The 22,851-nt window shown below is 34.6% G+C and overlaps 2 protein-coding genes across 3 annotated transcripts; both read left to right on the top strand.

Annotated features, from left to right (window-relative positions):
- Positions 1-7,869: 7,869 nt before the first annotated feature.
- LOC122278218 (VAN3-binding protein-like) lies at positions 7,870-12,090 on the top strand. 2 transcript variants are annotated; one of them, XM_043088372.1, is made up of 7 exons: positions 7,870-8,344; positions 8,815-8,937; positions 9,920-10,349; positions 10,438-10,671; positions 10,832-10,881; positions 11,111-11,168; positions 11,320-12,090. In XM_043088372.1, exons 1-7 carry the CDS (start codon positions 8,018-8,020, stop codon positions 11,532-11,534), a joined length of 1,437 nt encoding a protein of 478 aa, XP_042944306.1. In that variant the 5' UTR covers positions 7,870-8,017; the 3' UTR covers positions 11,535-12,090. The 2 variants fall into 2 exon arrangements, with proteins under 2 accessions (XP_042944306.1, XP_042944298.1); XM_043088364.1 differs by having other exon boundaries at positions 7,872-8,344; positions 8,812-8,937.
- A 7,883-nt stretch (positions 12,091-19,973) lies between these two features.
- LOC122278211 (chlorophyllase-2-like) lies at positions 19,974-22,358 on the top strand. The gene is made up of 2 exons (XM_043088351.1): positions 19,974-20,362; positions 21,227-22,358. The coding sequence occupies exons 1-2, from the start codon at positions 20,051-20,053 to the stop codon at positions 21,902-21,904; spliced, it is 990 nt and encodes a 329-aa protein (XP_042944285.1). The 5' UTR covers positions 19,974-20,050; the 3' UTR covers positions 21,905-22,358.
- Positions 22,359-22,851: the final 493 nt, after the last annotated feature.

The raw sequence follows: 22,851 nt of genomic DNA, 5'->3' as shown, positions 1-22,851 counted from the left end.
CCAACAAATTGATCAGCCTCACTTTATTCAGCGCTCGAAACATTTGTCTCTTGCTCAAGCAGGCTCAATCACTCAAAATGCATCGTGGGTTTGCTATGGATAAAAGAAATTAGGGAAGCATATGTTTTTGCCTTTTTGACTTTTTGCTTTTGGAGGGAAAAGAGAAACTGAAAGAAAAGTCAGTTATATCAGTGTCCTTTTGACTTTTTGCTTTTTGTGAGTCCCACGAAGTCTCAAGTTGAAATGCACTCAATGAAGACTTGCATGTGTTTGGATGTTGAATGAAGTGTAAAATTGAACTACACTCAGATGCTTCTAACATTCAAATGATCCCTTAATCTCTTCTTAATTTGTCACCTTCGATGTCTCTGTCTCGGTAGTCTTATATACATTTAACCTAGTATAATCAATAATTTGTTTTGGGAGAATTAATATTAATTTACCTTTACATAATTTTATACCGAAACCATCATTTTCTTCTTTTGTTTTTTTTTTTAATCAGCTTTGCAATAAATTAAAAGGGGTACGCCAAAGTCTAGTGATCTCTGAGCAAGTTGAGCTACCTACCAAGATTCATGCTGTAGATTCTCTCATATATCTCTCTCTAACATGCCCAATATTTAATCTAAGATGTTGCTATTCTCTTATATATATATTATTCATGAGATCATTAGTCTCTATTTTCACATAAAAACAGGGAACGTACGTAACTTGTAATAACATATCCAAATTCCCACTCTCAGAATACCATGCACTTGATCAATTTAGTCCATATATAGTAAGCATTAATATAAATATATATATATATATATAATATTAATGTACGTTACAGCCGTAAGCAAATTTCAAAAGAAGATATAGCTATCATGATTACAACGTAGAAAAAATTTGACAAATGTTTGACTTTGAAGAATAATTTTACAAGAAAATTTCGGGCCAATGGGACAAAATCTGTGAGAGATGATCAGAATCATGTATAGATCATGATGATGGATGCACCTTGGCTTCATATGCCGTACGCATTATTTTACCACATTACTACTCTCTTGACACACATGACGATATAGCTTACACACATCTCCATAAAACTTTGTTTGAATCGGGACGGAAATTCCTCTGCATATGTATATTAAATGTTGTTTACAAGGTATAAAGTGTTCGCACTTGTAAACAGGAGTACAAAACATTCTCCACTGATTCAAACAGTCCCACTTACCCCATAGCCCCATATCTTTGACCATAGTAACATACCTTTCTGTGCTGTCCCTCGTTGAAGTACTACTCCTGCTTAGGAGAACAAGCTCAAGATTAAAATAATAAAACAAAGCCTGTTGATCTTGTTAGGGGTAATATGTGAAGATAGCAGAATAAAAAGTAAATAATGTATATATCATAAAAAGAAATGAAGAAAAAATATATTTATATATCTTTTATTTTTACTTTTTTGAATGAAAAGAATAGGGAGGCAATTACCATGATCTATACATAATCGTAATAGCATGATCTACCCATTAAAAACCAGACTGAAAGATCCTAAACACCACAAAACATCAAGCATTAACTCAAATAGGGTTTATACCAATAAACTCCAATCTCATTAAAGAATTCATTAATACTCTTAAACGACTAATACTCGACGTAGTAACACAAATATTTCATTGGAAGTATATTTTGTTCTCTATACTTACATATAATATATTTATTGTTTATATAATCTTAAGATATTCTTTAATTCCTCTTCCTTCGTTTATGGTGTTTTAATTTTTTTCAAAAGGGCGTCATTAAAAAACAGATATGATTATTTGATTGTCAAACTTTAAAAAACAGATACGATTATTTGATTCCTTGCTTGCTGTTTGCTGTAAGCTGACCTTGGAAATGGCACCTGCCTTCCATGGAAATGATACAAGTAAGTTTTACATGTTCACACATATATATCCACCTAATCAATAAGTAATTTATCATTTTATTCATTCTATTTAAATACATATATAATAAGATAGATTAAAAAAATGATAAATCACATGTTAATTAGGTAGAAGCGTATAGTATAAGATTTTTATGTAAATTAATCGTCATGTCCACTGTAAAGGTAATCAATCTGCTCGCTAAATTCTAATGGATTAGCAAACTATATAGTCGGGATGAGCTAGTCATAATGCCTTTGCTCTTCCTTGAACTTCCACCGTATCTGCAGATAGGCAGACCTCATATACTGTTGTTCTTGATAAGTCGGGATTGTCAAGTTTCCGACTTGCCGATAGTTGTCGTTATCCTTTTTCTAGCCGATTTCATATTTACTTTTCTACTTGTAAAACTTGTTCATGCAAGTAGGTTTTCCTCCATAATAAGCTGTAATCCGAGATTCCGAAGATTCAGATCGAACCGTTCGTGCAAAAACAAAGCATGATACAAAAATGCTAATTGGCCGTTCAGAAGCCAAGCCGTACGTTCCATCTAAACTCACTCCTGCACTACATCTCGCCCTGGGCCATTTACTCAATTCCTTCTTCCAATGTTACAGCTGGTCGATCTTATGTATGGCTTTACCTTTATAATACCTTCTAGTCATAACTTATTATTGGTGGCACCATGCATGTAGAACAATCGCAAGAAAATGAAGAAAGAAAAAAGAGGAAAAAAAAGCCTGTCATGCTTTCGAGCTTTTGGTCTGAGATAAGAATATTGTATGAAATCAAAACAGGGAGATGATGACGTAGCCAGGCACGCCTACACGCCCGTTTTGGCAGACGTCCTTTGCCTAGAGGCTCTAAATCTGTGCAACAAAAACACAGACACAATGCCAAGAACGATACCATACCACGTGGGAATGGAATAGAATCACTGAGGACTGAGAGAACAAATTAAACACCACTGGCGGAGCGTGTCAGGACCTCTTTTTATCTGTCGGGCTGAAACATGGCCGAAGCCTGAGGTCTCAGGGCTTTGGGTGAGGAATAGTGGAACATAATCACTTATGTCAACTGTAGTTTGCTCCATTAACTGAACTCGACCCTAGCATTTTTGTCTTACGTGGTGACCGCATGTAAGGTGCAGGGTGGGCTACCTGGCAACCTGACATGGAGACTTTCATATATTATGTTTAGAGAAATACTATTAATATGATTTAATATATTTTATGAGATTATAAAATTATTTTTATTATAATTAAATAGAGCTCACAAATCACATGAAATCATGTCAGTTTGTAGAATTATTTTTATATAATTTATTTATAATTATAGCATTACTCTTATGTTTAAGGGTTAGTTTGATTGTTAGACTGCGATGAAATTAATTCAATTCATTCTAATTTTAAATTGAATCTAACATCTAAATACACAATTTATTAAATTCATCTCAATTTAAAATCTCTTTACAAGTAGGACCTACAATCTTTTTCAACTCAACACCTCTTTATACGTGAGACTCATGCATATTTTTTTAAAATTTTTATTAATAGTACTAAACTCATCTTAAATTGATCTTACATAACTCACTTCACCATCTCAAGTTACTTCTATTCATAAAGAACAGAACTCAACTTAATATCTAAATACAACCTTAATATCTCTACTCATGACATTTCGAATTGCAACAACTACTTCATCCCGGCATGCATAAGGGATGCTTGGAATGAAATGAGATAAAAGATATCTGAATATTAATATAATAATATGTGAATAGTAATAAAATAGTTTGGGTTATGATATGTTATTGAATTTTGAAAAATAAGAAAGTAAAAGTTAAATTAAATTAATATAAAATTAAAATATTGTTATAATATAATTTTTTAATATTATATTAATTTTTATTTTGTTTGAAAGTTTGAAAAATTTTTAATGATTAAATAAAAAAAAATTGAATATTTAAAATTAAAAAAGTGTCTATTTTTTAGAATGGAATTAGATAAAATGAGATGAAATCTCTTCCAAACAACTTTCAAAATTGATTATCTCATATCATATGTGAATAATAATAAAATAATTTTTGAATAATAGTGAAATAATATTAAAATATTTGTAAATAATAATAAACTATTTATAAATAATAGTAAAGTGGTCTGATAATAGTTTCATTCCCAATCATATCCTAAAAAGGCACAATAGATTCTTCTATATTTCAAATTTTTAACAATGTATTATTTAGATAATAAGTTAAGATGAGATTAGTTAAGATGTACTAAAAAGAAAGTTGAATAAATTATAACCGAAATATTATTTTTTAACATTCTTAATATTGTTTTGAAAATTAAAAAAGTTAAATTATTTATAATATTTTAGATAAAAATTTAATTAAATTATAATAATAAAATGATAGAAAATAAAACATTTTACTATACAAAACAGGCGAGATATTTGGTGGAGTTCCAAAACTCCTCCAAAATAGTACGAAGGAAGGGTGGTCAACATTCCGCGGTTAAACCAAAAAAGAGATTGAGAGAATGGGAATAGATCTGTTCTTCTTCTTAATTCCTCGAGAAACGGAAATGTCTTGCGGTTAATCATTAGGCTTAACAAAGTATGAAGCCCGGGTTACGGAAATTTGAGCCGATCGGGTCTTTTTGTGGGACAACCAACACTATACACCACAGATAATGTGTGACTTGACATAATGGACAGCAGGTCATTTTCCCATTAAAATCTCATTAATTGGGCCACTGCACCAACTTCTAATCAAAGTGCATGCTATGCATGAATATATATATGTAGCATACCATATGATTACATGCAGAGGTTGACAAATCAGAATATATTTTTAAAAAAGATTAATATTATGGACAGTTATTTTTATTTATTTTATCAATATATTTGATTGGATTAATATTTTTAATACGTAACTAATTATATAATGAAGAGCATCAAAAAAATGCTATTTATACACATAATATTGAATGTCTACTTATATATTGAATGTCTACTTCTATATACTGTTGTCTCCATTAAATAATGATATCATTACGTCTCTGATCACTGAGTTGCTATTTCTTTCCCCACGCACGAGACTGACAGTGGTCTCGACTCTTGCATTATCTTGAATTTTCCTTTTTGAGTACAATTGATTTCTTAGATGTTATTACAAGTGGGGACCAATTAATTAATTCATGAAAGTTATGTTCCATTTATTTTATAATGGGTGGCTGGTTGGATTTATTTCGTTTAATTATCCAATTATTTTCAATATATATATATATATTTTTTAATTCATGATTGATAGTATAGTCTTCTAACTATTATGTGGTAAGCTATTACATTGCATTTGAGTACACAAAGTAGATAAGAACGAATTGGGTTGACTGATTATTTTTTTATGACGTGGACATAGTTATAATATTGTATTATCAATATTTATTGCTTTGTCTCCTTTTACTTATCTTAGGGAAAAAAAAAAACATTTACCTAAATTTAAAAATTAGTAACTACGTCTTATCATGGGGGTAAAACATGTCCTAATTTTAGAAGTCAAGTCCATGGTGGACATATGAAAGAGCATTAGTGGTTGGCTGCCCTCCCAATCATTGATCACCATTCATTGATGGCTATTGGCTAATTTGCTTTTACCTCCATCGCAGGTTCTTCACGGGCCATACGTGGAGATGGCCCATCTCATTAATTGTCCCGAATGGATCCAGTTTGCAGCCCTGCGTGGATCGGTTTCTTGTAGGGTCCAAATGCCAGCTTTTCTTAATCGAATAATGAGTATTTAATATTTATTTATTTTGTTTTTTGTTTTTTATATTTATTTTTGGAAAACGGGATCGTGAATGCTGCCACCTTGCTCCCCCCTCTCCTCTCGTCTTTTCAAGACTTGGCCTGAGTGCATTATTATGAATTCCATTACGTTATCATTGGAATTGGGCAAAATATTTTCTACCGACCACATCACTTTACATATACTCTTAAACTTTTTTTGTTTTTCATAAAAAATCTCGATCTATTTTAGACATTTAATTTTTTGGAAAAATACGATATACATCTATGTGAACTGGGGCTTTTGGGATTTAATAATCTGGCTCTAAAAAAATTAAGGGCTGGTTAGTTTATCAAAAATTAAATTATCCCATCTCATTTTATTTAATTATTATAATTATTTTAAATTTTTACACAAAATATAATAAAAAATTTAATTTTTTTAATTTTAAAACAAAATTAATATTAAAAAAACATTATAACATTATTTTATTAAATTTTTAATAAAACATCACATCTCATATGATCTGTAACCAAAGGAGGCCATTACCAAGTATCAAACTATCTCATCTTATATAATCATTACAACTTTTAAAATTTTGATACAAAATATAATAAATAATTCAAAATTTTAAAATTTTAAAATAAAATTAATATTAAAAAATTAATATTATGAAAATATTTGATTTAACTTTTAATAAAATATCTTATCTCATCTTATATGAATTATGTAACCAAACGAGAAAATAATCTAGCCTTTATTTTAGAAGATCCAACCACCCCTTTTAACCAAAAGAAATATGTACCCTCATTTCTTCTTCGAAATGATAGTTGTAATCATGAGTGTGCAAGCGTCGCGCAATCATTTTTAAAATAAATAAATAAATATAAGACTCACATGAAAAAAAAAATTAATATTTTAATAATAGACCTTACTATTTTTCAAAATAACTATACGATATTTACACATTTTACGACTTTATATAGTATTACTCTTATTCTCTATTATATACCACGTCATCGATTTTTCCGTTTTGCACTCTATCATGCCCGACGTCAAAATTGAATTGGCATCAATGCATGAATCCATTATTGTTGTAGGCACATGCAAATATTTCAACAAGATTAATGGTAGACTTATAAATCTTTTATAATTTATTCCAATTCTATTATATTAGTTAATTAAGATTTAAAAAAAAAAATTGTTACAATTAAGTTTATCTCGTTACTTTATTTAAATGAGAGGTGAATTTCAAATTCATTAAGGGTAAGATAAGGCCTCGTTTATTTTCGTATATGAGATGAAATGAGTTGAAATAAAAATTGAAAATTAAATAAAATATTATTAAAATATATTTTTTTAATATTATTTTGTTTTAAAATTTGAAAAAGTTGAATTATTTATTTTATTTTATATAAAAATTTATAAAAAATTATAATAATTAGATAAGATAAATTATTTTATAAAAATGAACGAGTAATTCTTCAATCATTTGTAATTGAGAACTAGCTTTTGTTCAAGTTTCTTTTATTCTCATTTTCTTGTTTAAGAATAATGCTATATAAGAATTATGTTATGCTTATAGTGGAATAAAAGTCAGATAAAAATATAATATGTAATATTTTCTATAACTTATGTATTTAAAAAGAAAAGAATGGAGAACTAGTTTTAGTCAAGACGTTTGTAAAAATATTGTTTCACCTTTCACTTATTATTATTAGATATATTTGAAGAAGAGAATTACTCTGTTTATGCACGAATTTTAGAAAAATAATTTTACACTGTCCATCAGTTTTCTTTCAAATTAGTTTTTTTTTTTTTAATTAAATCAAAACTTCGATAAATCATTTATATTTTGTTCAAATATTGTGTGGACCTAGTTTTTTTATTTTAAAAAAAAAAAATCCTGTAGCCTCTGCCGAAAAAAAAAGAAAGTGGAAGTGCCGCACCAACGAATCGCAACACGAAAGGTGTCACTCAGAAATTCTCTTCCCTTCCCATCTTTTAACCGAAGCGCGTGTTTCTAACTCTCCAGTTTCCTTCGATTTTGTGTACGAGGCGACAAAACCCACAACGTGACACGGAGCCCTTGTATTTATTTATTTTTTTATTTTTTAAAAATTTTCATTTTAATACTTTGCTTTAATAATTAGACTTGACATTTTCACATTTCGGCCGCTTTCTCTCCCTCTCTCTCTCTCTCTCTCACTCTCACATACGAGATATAGCCACTGGCCTCTATAAAGCGCGGAGCCTAGTCTTCACCTTCAGAAACTCTCCACCAACGCGCCCTTTCACCCTACGCTTAACAGAGACACTCTCTGTCATGGACAACGCCATACCGGAGCCATGGCGACCCGAACCCGTCCGTTCCTCCATGTTCCGGCCACCGGAGACCCCGCGGGAGCCCATGGAGTTTCTCTCGCGATCCTGGAGCGTCTCGGCTCTGGAGGTCTCGAAGGCTCTGGCCCCACCACAGACGGTGGCATTGTCGAAGACCTCCAGTGGTGTTCTTGGTGGTGTTAACGGCGGGCCAATACTCGAGGACTTGGCCGGAGAGTTGGAGGAGAGTGCTACGGTCTCTGGGAACCCCTTTTCGTTTGCTTCGTCCGAGACGTCACAGATGGTGATGGAGAGGATCATGTCACAGTCGGTGAGTGTTGGTGGAGACTGGGAAACCAACGCCGAGGCGTGTGTAGACAAATTGTGGGGTTTTTTGGCTTCTTGGGGGTTGATTCAAACATTGGTTTTAACTGGCCTCTCTCTTTTTGTTTTTTTGTTCTGTTTCTCGTATCGGCTATATCGTATTATAGCTTTTACTCGTAATTTGACTGGGTTCTTGTTTTCTCTTTCTATTCTGGCGTTTTTTCCCCGTTGTTTGTTTCCTGGTTATGTTCAATCCGAACAGCGCTTTCATACTTTTATATTCTGCTTCTGACCCTCAATTTCAGTTTTGTTTTTCTATGCGTACCCTGTTATATTTGTCTATTTCTGGGTCCAAATCTCTGTGTCACGAGTACTACAGCGCACCCACTTAACAAAAACCAAATCGTTTCCTCTTTAACTTCATTTAATTATTACTAACCCAAATTACACGCCATGATCTCTCTACTTTTGCAGCAGGAGGTATCCCCACGCACCTCAGGCAGGCTCTCCCACAGCAGTGGCCCTCTCAACGGCACCCAGAGCTGCGGCTCCTTAACCGACAGCCCACCTGTTTCCCCCTCAGAAATAGACGATGCCAAGGTTTTCTTCTTACCCATTTCCGGCGGCTACTGTACTCACGGTCACCGGAATCTTACTCCACACAAACGAACAAACACACACGAGGAGACAGACAAGCCAGTCGTACTTGCTTTGCTTTGCTTTATTTTCCTCCTTTTCGCTACAAAGCATGAACACGGTGTCTCTGTTTTGGGGGGACAGAACTGACCAGTCTCAGAGCGAACATAGTCCAGGCTTTCTCTGTAATCAACGCCCTTTAGTTACACCGGGAGAGCGTTGTTTCGCTCTCTTAAACGCCAAAAGTTAATGGCACTCTCGGAATTTAACTAATCTGTTCTGAGTTTCCACCCCTGAAAAGAAAAAGAAAGTTTGCTTTTCCTGAGTAATCCTGCCATTCCAACCACCTTCGTTACAACCAATAGCTCCAGAACAAACAATTAGGCATTGGAAGAAGCAAAAGCTCTTCTTGTGTAAAAACTTGCAGAGCAGCGGGGTGGAGCTCGTAACTTCAATTTCTTTAAAATCTCGCCCCAATAATACATCTAATTTACTGAGCCTGCCACTGAGTAATTGATTCCCTAACCACCCAAATAAAAATTGCTCTACTGCGTTCCGGTCCCCATCGACCGAATTAGTTTAGAGAGACGCGATACAGTACGTATGGACCTCTTGGTTATTCCTAACAAATTCGCCTCCCAACTTAGCCAGTCCATAGAATAGCGTCCCCGTCCCACACTCTTGCTGCATTCATTTCTTGTGGACCCAAAAGCTGATTTATATCGTCTTTTACTTTTTTAGGGTAATTGACTCGTCGAGATTATTTTCTGTTTGTAAGTTTTACGTCACATACATGGCTAATTGACTCCATAATTACGTCACATATTTATAAAAATTGCAATTTTAAATATGTTGTTTTTTTTTAATCTCCAAAAAGAAATCATTATACCCATGTATTTTCTTAATTTCGTGTGCCCCCACGAAACACTCATTCATGCATGTTCAGTTTTGCCGCTCGACCAACACCCACAACGCCCAATTCCGAACTGGCTCCACACCCGGTGGAGTAGGGGGTGCCGCCGGTGGTGGTGGAAAGACTGTAGGGAGGTGGCTGAAGGACAGGAAGGAGAAGAAGAAGGAGGAGACGAGGGCCCAGAATGCGCAGCTCCATGCCGCTGTCTCGGTGGCTGGAGTGGCTGCTGCCGTGGCAGCTATTGCTGCTGCCACAGCTGCCTCCTCTGGTGCTGGCAAGGATGAGCAGATGGCAAAGACCGACATGGCAGTGGCATCTGCGGCAACTTTGGTAGCCGCCCAATGCGTCGAGGCGGCTGAGGCCATGGGTGCTGAGCGCGAGCACCTCGCGTCTGTGTTGAGCTCCGCCGTGAATGTCAGGTCGGCTGGAGACATAATGACGTTAACTGCTGCTGCTGCTACCGGTAAACACCATGTCAATTTTCTTATGGATTCTGTTCCACGGTATTTTGGGAATATGGTTATAATTTAATTGACGAAAATTATACGCAGCTTTACGTGGGGCCGCCACATTGAAGGCAAGGGCATTGAAGGAAGTGTGGAATATAGCGGCTGTAATCCCGGTGGAGAAGGGTATGGGAGTGGGAGGAAACGTTAACAACGGTAGTAACGGTAATTCCAACAGCAGCTTCAGTGGTGAGCTCGTTCCTGAAGAGAATTTTCTGGGCATCTGCAGTAGAGAATTACTTGCTAGAGGCTGTGAACTCCTGAAACGCACCCGCACAGGTAAAAGATTCTTTAGTGATTATATCTACGTTTAAAATCCGATTTGCTAGGGGCTGTTATGGGGGGATTGTGATTTTTACTTGACGTGAGAGTGAATCAATTATATCTTTCCCCATCTATAGAAAGAGAGGTTGATTGTATCATTGTCTGATGAACGCAGGTGATCTTCATTGGAAAATAGTATCCGTTTACATTAACAGAATGAACCAGGTAGTCTTTCTATGCGAAGCACTGTTTTGATCCGCCTCTGAAATATCCACCTGCATAATTGTCTGGGTATCAATTAGACTTTTGGTTATGAGTGTGTGAACCTGATGGGTAAAAGGTTCAGAGAAAAAGTTCAGAAAAACTGAGCTTGATGAAATTAATGGAGATCTACTCTCTTTCTTGTGCCGCTTCTTTGGAATCTTTTACATCTTTCAAAGTTCTTTTTGTGCAGGTTATGTTGAAGATGAAGAGCAGGCACGTTGCTGGGACCATCACAAAGAAGAAAAAGAGTAAGTAATTGCTTTTGTCCGTCTCTAATAATTTGAACGGAATTGTAGGTGGGTCTTCTTGTATTTGGGGATCTGTGAAAGCATTTGGCACTAAAGTGGGATAAAGATTAAAAGGCTTCATCTTTAAATCGATCACTTTTCGAATTTACAGATATGGTATTGGAGGTGATTAAAGATATGCCAGCATGGCCCGGCCGCCACTTGCTGGAAGGTGGCGAGCATCGCCGATACTTTGGATTGAAAACTGTATTGCGGGGAGTCGTAGAATTTGAGTGCAGGAACCAGAAGGAGTATGATATCTGGACTCAAGGTGTTTCAAGGCTCCTCACCATTGCTGCTGAAAGAAATAACAGGCATAGGGTGTGAAATGTCCTCTTTACATGAGAGGGTGATTTTGGCAAATGGCCTAGTTGGGACCTAGGTTGTGGCCCTCCGAACATAATAGGGTGGGTATTTTGAAGTTCAGTGGGGGCTGTTTTTCTTGGGTTCCTATTGTAAAAAGGAGAAATTCAAAAAGATGAGTTAATGTCCAAATGGGTCACACTGATCTGGGGGAGAATATGGATTGAGCTTTTCTTTTTGTTTCTGAATGGAAAAGTAAAGTGATTTAAATCAAAGTAACACCATGTGATCCAAGTCTTCTGTTCCCCTATGCACAAAAAGGAAAGGAGTATCTTGGACTGAGGCAGTCAAAAAGAGAAGGAACGAATCCCATTTTGAGTAAAGCATAACGTTAGTAGAGAAGATAAGGACATGGCCCCATTCTATGTGCTTATATATTTTATTGTATTTGGGTTTGGCTTGTCCTTTGATTGCTTTTTGGCACCTAGTTTAAGACTTTTGGGGGGTTTAGCTGCGGTAGAACCATGATTGTCTTGTCCTGTAATCTTCTGCTTTATATATAATAATTATGATTGGATTAGATCAGGTGAATCAGGCCCTGTGATAACATTCTATTAGTGAAAAGCAGAGAGACAACTCTGTCAGAGAATGTGCGGAATAAAACAACTAGGTGTTATAGGCGGTTCTAAAGTGTATTTTAAAATAGCGCGAGGGACAAACACTCCATAGTTCATATTGTAATATGAAGGCGAAGTATCTGGGCATGTTCGGCCTCTAAATGAACCAATATTTAATTTAAGATTCTTCTCCTTATAAGTGTAGAAATTTAGAAAACACACTTTTTCCCCTCTTAGGCTGAGAATGCTTTAGAAAGACTATAATCAGGCAAGGTAGGTTGGGAAGAGTTAAATTTTTTAGATTGAAACCTATAAAATAGGTTGAGATGTGTTTAATTTTTTTTTATGAAAAATTGAAAAAATAATAGATTTTATCAATAATTGATTTGAGATGAGTTGAATTGAGTTTATCTTTCAAACACAACTTCAATAGGTTGATCTGATCCCTTGTTTCCACCTCAACTTGAGATTGAGATTTAAGATTTGATAAGCAACGGAATGAAAGACACATAAAAGCAAACATTACATTGATTGAGCACCTATTCTTGTGTTTGATGATGATCCAACCGGCTATCTCAGTGCATGGGATTTCCTTGGGGATACAAGGATGAACATAGGCTAGAGATAGTTATGTCAGATCGACTACCCATCTGAAGAAAAGGAACTATAGCTAGGTGGCAATTCCTTTCACGATCTGAGGAGTGGGAGTCAAGATCTCATCCATAGCCTATGGCACATCCCATTGTTCCAACCATTGAGCTTTGAGCCAACCTGGCTCTCCTACACTATCAATATGGTTGTGTGGATGGCTTGTTGATAGAATTTTTGTTATATTTTGCAGTCTTCTATCTTATCAACTTCTATTTGGAAGTTTCAACTGTTTTTTAAGAATATTATTTTATGATTTTTGCTAAAAAATTTTAAAGAGAATGTTGCGGCTACAATTTGAGATACCTAGAGTAGAATATTCTATTCTTACTTTATCTGAAATTGATCAATCTAGTTATGATCAAGTTAGAGTGAGTTATAACAGGGATTAAACCCGTATATTTGGTGAAATACAGGAATATGACTTGTGACATTGAGGCCTCATTTGGATAGCCATGTCATTTGTAACAATTCAGTCTAACAATTCTAAGATCAAAATATTGATAATTCTTATTTGACCTAAATTATATCTAATGGGCCATATTGGATAAGCCAACGAGTGATAAATTACTAAAATTGATTAGGAATTTTAATTAGACTCAATAACTAGGTTAAATCTCATTTATTATTGAACGAGTTATACTTATATTAGAATTTAAAGATCGGCCATTAGAAATTTATTTTAATTTAAAATCATTACTGATTGAAGTCTCCTATGTAATCTCAGTCACTGCCAATCCTACATTGAATAAACTGCTAGATCATATTTTAAATTCAAACTCTCTTCTTAGATGATCACGATTGAGTGTTTGGCAGATTAGTGTCACTACATGTCTTAACCTAGTCCAACTCAAACTCGTCGGCACCCTCTTTCAAATCTCTCTATAAATATCTCTCTTCGGTATATTATTTGGAAAAAACCATAAACCTCTATATATGCAGCTGCTTAACCCAAGATACCAAGTCCAGCATCGTGTGTGTCCCACGTTTACCACTCCAATAGCCAATAGCCTTATTCATCTCACAACATCCCTCACGTTTTCTCTTTTCTTCTAGTTTACATGATCAATTTCATGCTTGAAATGTTGGATTAACGCTGCAAGGTAAGTAAGTTAATCATAAATTAGGATTAACTTACGTTAGTTAGTTATATATATTCTTATTAAAGTCAGTTCTTTATAAGTTAGTGTTTACATACCACATATGTCATAATATTTGCAAGCGCGTCATGCATCATATTTCATCCTGCATATTATAAATATATATGTATTATGCATCTCATGCATTTCATGTTGCATAAAACATAAGCTTTCATATGATCAAGTGTAAGATTAGCTAAGAACAGCTAATGAGATAGTCATTCAGAGATATGGTGCCAATGCAATTTATAGGTGGATGTATAAGCCACAAAGTTAAGCGTGGTCCACCATAGTATGTTAGAATACTATTAGTAGTTCCCCTTGCAGTAGTGGGATATGCAGTCGATGCACAACCTTAGTTATATGTGTAGCTTAGTATGATAAGTAAGATAAGTTAAGATAAGTCATGCATGTCATAGCATACATATGAATAGTCATGATTTTACCTTCTCAACATGAAATATATTATGAAAAACTTTATGTTAAATATGTTTACGTTATGATGGGTTTCTTACTAAATCATTGACTCATTTGATTTGTTTTATGTTTTTAAACCACTCAAGGTTAGAATATTTATGAAGGTACAACTGTAGGACGAGACTTAGTCCAGGAAGATGTGATAGTGGCCTACATCATGTACAGAGATTTTTAGTTATAATTTTTATGGCATGAATTTTGAGAAATTTTAATAATAATAGATTTGGATGGTGAGATGAGAAATTTTGATTTTAGATGAAAGTTGAAAGTTAAATAAAATATTATTTTTTAATATTATTATTGTTTTAAAATTTGAAAATTTTGAATTGGTTAATATATTTTATGTAAGAATTTGAAAATTTGTACTGATTAAATAAAATGAGATGAGAATTTTGTATCCCATTTAAATGTTTTTGCACTTTCTCATTCACGATATTAGTATTATAATGCAAAATGATTCTATTTATTATAAAGAATTTTTGTACTTGATACTTTTTTTAGTATTAAAAAAATAAATATATTTTAAATTCAGGTTAAGTAGTAGCATTCTCGCTCTCCAAATCTTAAAAAAATGGTTTTATTATTAATCGTGGGGAACATGGTGTTACATTATCTCATTTTATTTTATCTCATTTCTTTTCAAAACATAACTCAATTACAAACATTTTCAATTTCAAATTTTCATCTAATCATTACTTAATTATTACAAAATTTTTAAATTTCCATACAAAACATAAAAACAATTCATATTTTCAAATTTCAAAAAAATTAATAATATTTTAACTTTATAATACTTTTCTTAAACTTTTTTTCTTATTTTTTAAAATTTAATAAAACATCTTAATTCAAATTATTTTAAAAAAATTAAATTATTTCATTATTATTCACAAATTATTAAATTATCATTAACTAATTTCTCAACTTAACATTTAAATGCGGCTGAAAGGCCAACAAAGAGTGGATATTACAGTGGAGAGTATGACGTGTATGGGCCAAGGTAGAGTACTCAATGGGCTAGGGTGGCGCCTTTTGATTACAAATACACGAGAACAAACCCAAAACTCAAAAGGATTTAAGGAAGCAGTACCTAAGCAAAAGGAAAGAGTAGGCCCGTTTCGTAGTTGGATTATTTAATTTAATTTTAAATTGAGTCTAATATTTAAATATTTAATTCTTAAATTATTACATTTATCTAAATTCAAAATTTCTTTATATATGGGATCCATAGTTTTTTTTTTTAATTCAATATCTATTTATATGTAAAACCTATAATTTTTTTTAACTTTCTATAAATATATCTAAACTTATCTTAAGTGGACTCCACAAAACTTATTATATTATTTGAATTCACTACTATTTATAAAAGACTCAACTCATTTTGACTTATCTCAACATCTAAACAGGACTTAAGATACATAGTTGGGTGTACGAAAAGATGGTTTCCAATCCAAATGCATGTTGTAAAATTTTAAAGATGGTTTCTTCAAGTGTTTTTAAATAAGGATAAATTACAGATCTCCTAAAAGTTAATATATATTTAAAGAGTACTGTTATAGTTACAAAAAGATTACATAAAATAATCTCATAAATTGGCATGGTTTAATATGATCCGCTAGATCTACTTTATAATAAATAATTTGATAAACCACATTAAATCATATGAGTTTGTAAAATTATTTTTGTGACCAAAGTATTTCTCATACTTAAATATATTTATATACTATTACTTAATATACTATCCCCAGAAAGTTTATATACTATTACTTAATATAAATCTAAATATATAAATTTTTAAAAATTATCTCATATAATTTTAACTAAATAATTTCATTATTATTTAAAAATCATCTCAATTCATCTTACTGTCCGCTTAAAATTCTATAACAAATGCACCACGTGGTGAAGAGAGAGACAGATGAAGGTTAGTTTGCACATGGGGAGCAAACCGGTACAGCCATTGCAGCAATTATTATTCAAGAAATGGCATGAAAAAGCCATAAATCGTTTGCAACGTGTTATAGATAAGATCATTTCGAATTATTTCAAGCCTAACAGAATTCTAGAATTTAGTTAATCTTAGAGGCCATATTAGATTCTTATGATTGAACCTCATATATACTTAAAAGAGGCTATTAAAATCTCCTAAAATGATTCTACACTTCAAGATCAATAATTTAAAATTGTTACTTTCGAAAATTAGATAGAGAGAGGAGATCAGACATTTGTTTATACGTTTGCTTTTTTCACAGTCACTTATAAAATTAACCTATATAAAATTCTCATTTAAAAAGTAACTTGATGGAGTGGTTAATTAATTTTATTTGAAACTAATTAATTATTGAGAAATAATATTTGCAGTCGTGATTGTGTAAGCGGCATACAATCGCTTTGAAAAAAATGAATTAATATGGGACCTACATAAAAAAAAAAAAAATTAATTTTTTAATCGTGGACCCCACTCTTTTTCAAAGTGATTGTGCGGCGTTTACAATTCCACGACTGTATGTAACATTGCTCTTAATTGTTAATGGTGAAAAGTTAATTAACTGCTTGCAGTGAAAACTTAATTAATTGTTTGTAATTTCTCCAACCATATGGACAATACATAGATGATGGGGGTACCCAACATAAATGTGATAGCCCTGCCCACACTATCAACCTGCGAAAGACATTACTTCTGTCGTATGCCACTCCAAATTACTCACTCCTACTCATACTACTTTCTTTCTTATTTCTTTCTTTTTTTCTTTTTTCTTTTAAGAAGATGACGATATTCTAATTTTATTGAATGTTCTCACTTATGACAAAAGAAAACCATGATTACAAACCGACACTTAGGAGATACAAATAAAAAGACCAAAACCCACACATCAAAAAAACCTTGATAACCATTTCATTCAAATACAATGCCATGAGAAAAGACAAAATCCTAACACAAGACCAACCGAAGACAAGATAACCTGCAAGAAAAATAAGCAAACAAAGATGGGGAATTTAAACAAAACCAATAGAAAAAACTTACCAGGCACAAACCTTACGAAACCCTCAAATAAGGAAGATCAAATTTGTCTATGCGAAAGAGACCTCTTAAAAGACTAGGCAACATCTAATCTCCATACCAATCAGCATTTAAACCTTCAGCACTACACTTGGCTAGAAAATTAATTGCTGGATTTCCTTCAAGAAAAATATGATTCACAGTATAATCCAGACTGTTAGGGGGTATTTTTGTCAGGGCCTATAGCCCATAATATTGCCACAGACCCATTACTTCGTTAGGCCCCAGGAGCTATGGGAATGCTGGTTTGAGCCCAGAAAGGCCCCCTTTGGTAGCTCGGGGCGGGCTCCAGACCTATGCGAGTCGAGGGTAATCATCAACAATGAGATTGAACGTTGCAGAAAGACTCGGGAAACCATGATCGGGTAAAAAGGGAAGGGACGATATCAGACAACTCTGTCAGAGACTTACGCCACATTAAATTACTAACACCAAGAAAACTACGCCGCATTAAATGCAGCATGGTGGTGGAGACTTTGGGAGGAGGCGTCCCTCTGCCCCATAACATAGGGCATGGCCCACCTGACCTAAAAGATCGAGTACAAAGGTCGCTCAAAACTGCAAGGTAAGGAGGATGGACTCAAATCTGTTGTCAATTATATTCCACTATTGTCTTCCCCTTTAGAGCAATTTTATCTCTATTCTATACTAACTTTGACATCGGAGATTCCCCAGGCCACCACAGGGCCGCCTCTCTCTTGCCTCAGGACCCGACTCGAGTAAGACCCGGATCGGTTGAGCGACTTGGCCCAAAGGCGTACGAAACACGACGTTAACACAAACAATTAAGATATGCATGTAATTCATTCCAAAAATCTTCTAAATACCAGATGGGGCAATCATCCTTAGTGATCTAATTAACCAACAGTTGAGAGTTAGTCTCAATTTGAACACGTGAAACCCCAAGATTATGACACCAGCGAACTTCTTCTAATAAGCCTTTAATTTCAGCAAAATTATTAGTACCTGTACCTAAAGACACAGAGTAAGCCACAATCAACCTGCCATATTAATCCCAAATAACACCCCAACACCATAATGGCCTAGATTTCCAAAACTACTACCATCTGTATTAAGTTTCACCTAGCCCTGGCGAGGCCGAGTCCATCTAACCACACTAACCCTCTTAGGCTTAGGATTCAAAACTGGAATATCCAATCTATTCAAAATATCAACATACCCGGTAGAAACTGAAGAATCTTTTATAATCTGATCCATAACACAATGGAGCCATAATTTAATAGCGTGCCAAATTGACTTAACCGTATTAACTATATTTTCATACTAGGCTTTATAGCGACTCTCCCAAAGCTTCCACAATATAATAGAAGGAAGAAAACCAAAAATAATTCTCACATGGGAAGACTTACTCGCACTACAAAATTAGCAATTCGTTTGCTCCTTCCAAGTGAAACAAGAAACCATATGAACACCTAGATGACTAGCCGCTAAACGCCATATGTGTCTAGTAAACTCCTCCGTGCAAAGCACATGATTCAAGTCCTCAATATGACCCACTTGACAGCAATTACATTTAGAAACCATCGAAATACCCACCATCTTAATATTCTCATCAACACTTAAGCAATTTATTAACCACCTTCCACATTATAATGGAAATCTTTTTAAGAAGGTTAGGATGGTAGATCCACTAAGCCCAAGGTAAAAGAAGTGTTCGAATCCTAATACAATCCCAGTCACTCTTAGTGGTAAAGTGACTATCCTTATCTTTCAACCATACAAGCACATATTGACCCTACTTTTGTCTGGCCAAAAACATACAGCTCATAAGTTTTCTGATAGCCTACTAAACTATTCAAAAGAGAGATATCCCACGCGTTCTCAATACGACACTCTTTAATATTAGTCAAAGGATGATTTATCACAAGAAATTGACCACTGAGAAGACCTCCTTCATCTCAATTATCATACCAAACAGAAATATTACTGTCTTTCACAATCCATTTAGAGCTATTTAACACTGCTGGGATACTGCAGACAATCGACCTCCTACTCGTACCACTTGCTCCTTGTTTGGCTAGGAAATCGTATCACCTCATCGGTTTACCTGTGTATAAATGTTGCACAGTTATTGAGAAGAACGACTAAGAAACAGATAAGAATTTCATCTGATCGACCAGATTACTTCACCCTTACACCAGTTTACAGCAACCTGAAATCAAGTCAGATTCATTGATTCGAGCCCTATCTCTCATAACTGCAGCTTCAAACAGAGCTCCCTCCACAGAAAAGTTGCGCGCACATGAAAACAAAAATATATACAAGGGTAATTTTTTGCTGCAATGAACAGTAGCACGTGTTTTTAGTGCGTGCAACAATAATGAACTTTGGCAGTCACGTCCAGTACCAACTTGCAAGCATAATTTGGCCGACCAGGGTTAGGTACCGGGCAATAAATATTGGACCATGGTTAGCTAACAGAATTCCGAATCTAGTTTCTGTATCACGACAAAAATATATTTTCCTCCCGAGCTTAATTATGCTATATAAATAGCACAAAAATGAAGTTATTCCAAAAGACATCAAACAGATGCAGTAGCTACATATATATAAAGAGCTTCATATACAAGCTGGTCATATATGGCTACTTCTACTTCTGCTGATGCTGCTGTTTCTGCTACTAGTACAGCTACTGATACTACCACCACAGCAAATGTTTTTGATTTTGGAAAGTACCATACGGAGCAACCTAAGAATGTGGAACCTTATTGTTGCCTCAAGAAGTCTACACTTCCTAATCCACCCCCAAAGCCGCTTTTGGTTGCCATGCCAAGTGAAGCTGGAGAATACCCACTGCTAGTCCTCCTTCATGGTTACCTTCTCCGCAACTCATTTTATTCTCAGCTCATCCGACACATCGCCTCCCATGGATTCATTGTTGTTGCCCCTCAGGCTAGTCTTTTCTCTCCCAAATGAGGATTTCCTATAATTTTTGTTTAAAATTATTTTCTATGATTTGAAGATTAGAAATTATAAACACAATGTTGTCTGTAAATGGTATATCGATCTCAACATTAAATACTGTGAAATCGACTTATTCTAAATTGTGGAAAGTGTTTGAAATAAAATATTATAGAAAATCTCTCTCTCTCTCTCTCTCTCTCTCTCTCTCTCTCTCTCTCTCTCTCTCTCTCTCTCTCTCTCTCTCTCTCTCTCTCTCTCTCATGCCTTTAAGTGTTTTTGTAATCAAATATTGCTGACATGTGGATCACACAATATTACATGTGATCTATGGTTATTGTCATGTCTCAACAATATTAGGTACAGTGGGTATAATCTTCAGTTAAAAACCTTCTAAGCAATATTTTCATCGATTCCCATATTTTCGTTTGGGTTCATGCTTTTAGATCACAGATTCACCACGGTCATACTTTTTTACATGTTATGTACACTTTGGTGTCGGCTGGTGAAATGGGTCTGAAGTCAGTAGTTATGTAAAGTTTTGTTTACAAAGAATCTGAAAATTCAGGCATAAAGAGAAGGGAAGCACCGGGGTAGATCTCAATTTGGAGACATGACCGGAAGACTTTCAAACCATGAAATGTACTGGATTTTAAAAGGCCCTCCCTTGCTGATGAGATTGGTTATCATTTACTCTGATTATTTGTGAGATGTGCAGTCGAGATATTCGAATCATATATCTCGTCTTCATAAAATTCTTCTCCCCACTAACATGATTAACTCATACTTCACGACTGTACTTGTCCCTTAGATGTCGTCCTCATTGTGTTTGTAATTCTTCTTTGCCTGTAACAGCTATACTGCCTGACTGGATTAGATGCATCTGTTGACATAAAGTCCGCAGCAGAAACAATAAAATGGTTATCCGGGGGCGGACTCCTAGACGTGCTTCCAGCAAATGTTCAACCAGATTTAAAAAAGATAGGACTTGCTGGCCATAGCCGTGGAGGCAAGGCAGCTTTTGCACTTGCGCTTGGAAAAGTAGAAACTTCTGCTCTGAAGCTCTCTGCCTTAATAGGCATTGACCCGGTTGATGGGAAAAAAGAAGGGATGCAAATCAATCCACCAGTACTGACCTATAGTCCTCATTCATTTGAGCTTGGTCATATGCCTGTAATGGTTATTGGCACGGGCTTGGGTGAAGTACAAAGCGGTATATTATGTGCATGTGCTCCCAAGGGTGTTAACCATGAGCAGTTCTACAAGGAATGCCAAGCGCCGGCTTTTCATTTTGTGGCCAAGGACTACGGCCATCTTGACATGCTAGATGATGAGACCAGGGGGCTTCTAGGGACTTTTACATATTGCAGCTGTAAAAATGGGAAGTCTAGGGAGCCCATGAGGAGGTTTGTTGGAGGAATTGTGGTTGCATTCATGAAAGCTCATCTGCTTGGTGATGATAGTGACTTAATGGCTGTAATAAACGGGACCGAGACTACACCAGTGGATCTCACGATTGAATTTGATATCTAGTGAAACCTCTAAAATGCAGGGTCGATGGATGGGTGCAGAATAAATTGAGTTCAGCTATGTGTTGTCTTGCGTGTAAAGGCAGGCCAGAGCATGATCCACAGGCTAGCAATGTGGACGTCGGAGCTTGCTGTTTGTTGCACGAAGACGACTTGCATTAAGAAAAAAACTTTGCTTGGCCGGGAACGTGCGTTGAGTCATGTACGTAGTGCTGCCGATGGAAGATTAGCTAGGAAGCTAGTTGCAGCGTTTAGTTGTTTGAAAAAATAATGTTTTTTGGATGTTTAGGTTTATAAGTAGTTGGTTCTTTTATTGTACTGATGCAAGCTGGGGTGTGGATTATTCTTCAAGTATTCGGTTGTAGTGGGGTTGACAAGGTTGTTGAGGTGTCTATTTTGTATGGGCCATAAAAGACCCATGAGCCCTTTCATAAATGCAAGTCGATCTGGATTATTCATTCTTAGGCTAAGTAATTATATTGGTTCATAGGTTGGGTTTCCTGATCTATATCTTTCCCTGTTTTCATTTATTTTAAAACATCGCGAAAAAAAGTTGAGACGCCCAAGTAGATACCGTCATTTTTTCAGTTGAAAATATATATTTTTTTTCATAATCTATTTTTGAGGTGAAAATTTAAATCGAAAAACCGGCTCGGATCAAACTAAACCGGACCGATCTGGTTTTGGATTGAATTGGTCCGGTCTGGAATCGATTTCTATATTGTAAAAACAAGTCAGATCCGATCCGGTTTCCGTTATTTGCTTTACGAGACCGGACTAGTTTAAAAATATATATATATAAATTAAAATTTTAATATTATATAAAATATTTTTATTTATAATATATAATTATATATGAAATTTTTATATTATAATTTATAACATAAAATTTTAATATTAAATATGAACATTTGTAATTTGTTTGATCATATGTTATAAGATTTATAGCAT

The sequence above is a fragment of the Carya illinoinensis genome, chromosome 1, assembly GCF_018687715.1.
Source record: "Carya illinoinensis cultivar Pawnee chromosome 1, C.illinoinensisPawnee_v1, whole genome shotgun sequence".
Classification (NCBI taxonomy): domain Eukaryota; kingdom Viridiplantae; phylum Streptophyta; class Magnoliopsida; order Fagales; family Juglandaceae; genus Carya; species Carya illinoinensis.
This window is presented reverse-complemented; position numbering and strand designations above follow the sequence as displayed.

Coding starts and splice junctions, on each gene's coding strand:
- LOC122278218 (XM_043088364.1), top strand. CDS start 8,018: ATGGACAACGCCATACCGGAGCCATGGCGACCCGAACCCGTCCGTTCC. Junction 8,938..9,919: donor CAGAAATAGACGATGCCAAG/GTTTTCTTCTTA, acceptor ATGCATGTTCAG/TTTTGCCGCTCGACCAACAC. Junction 10,672..10,831: donor CCTGAAACGCACCCGCACAG/GTAAAAGATTCT, acceptor TGATGAACGCAG/GTGATCTTCATTGGAAAATA.
- LOC122278211 (XM_043088351.1), top strand. CDS start 20,051: ATGGCTACTTCTACTTCTGCTGATGCTGCTGTTTCTGCTACTAGTACA. Junction 20,363..21,226: donor TCATTGTTGTTGCCCCTCAG/GCTAGTCTTTTC, acceptor TGCCTGTAACAG/CTATACTGCCTGACTGGATT.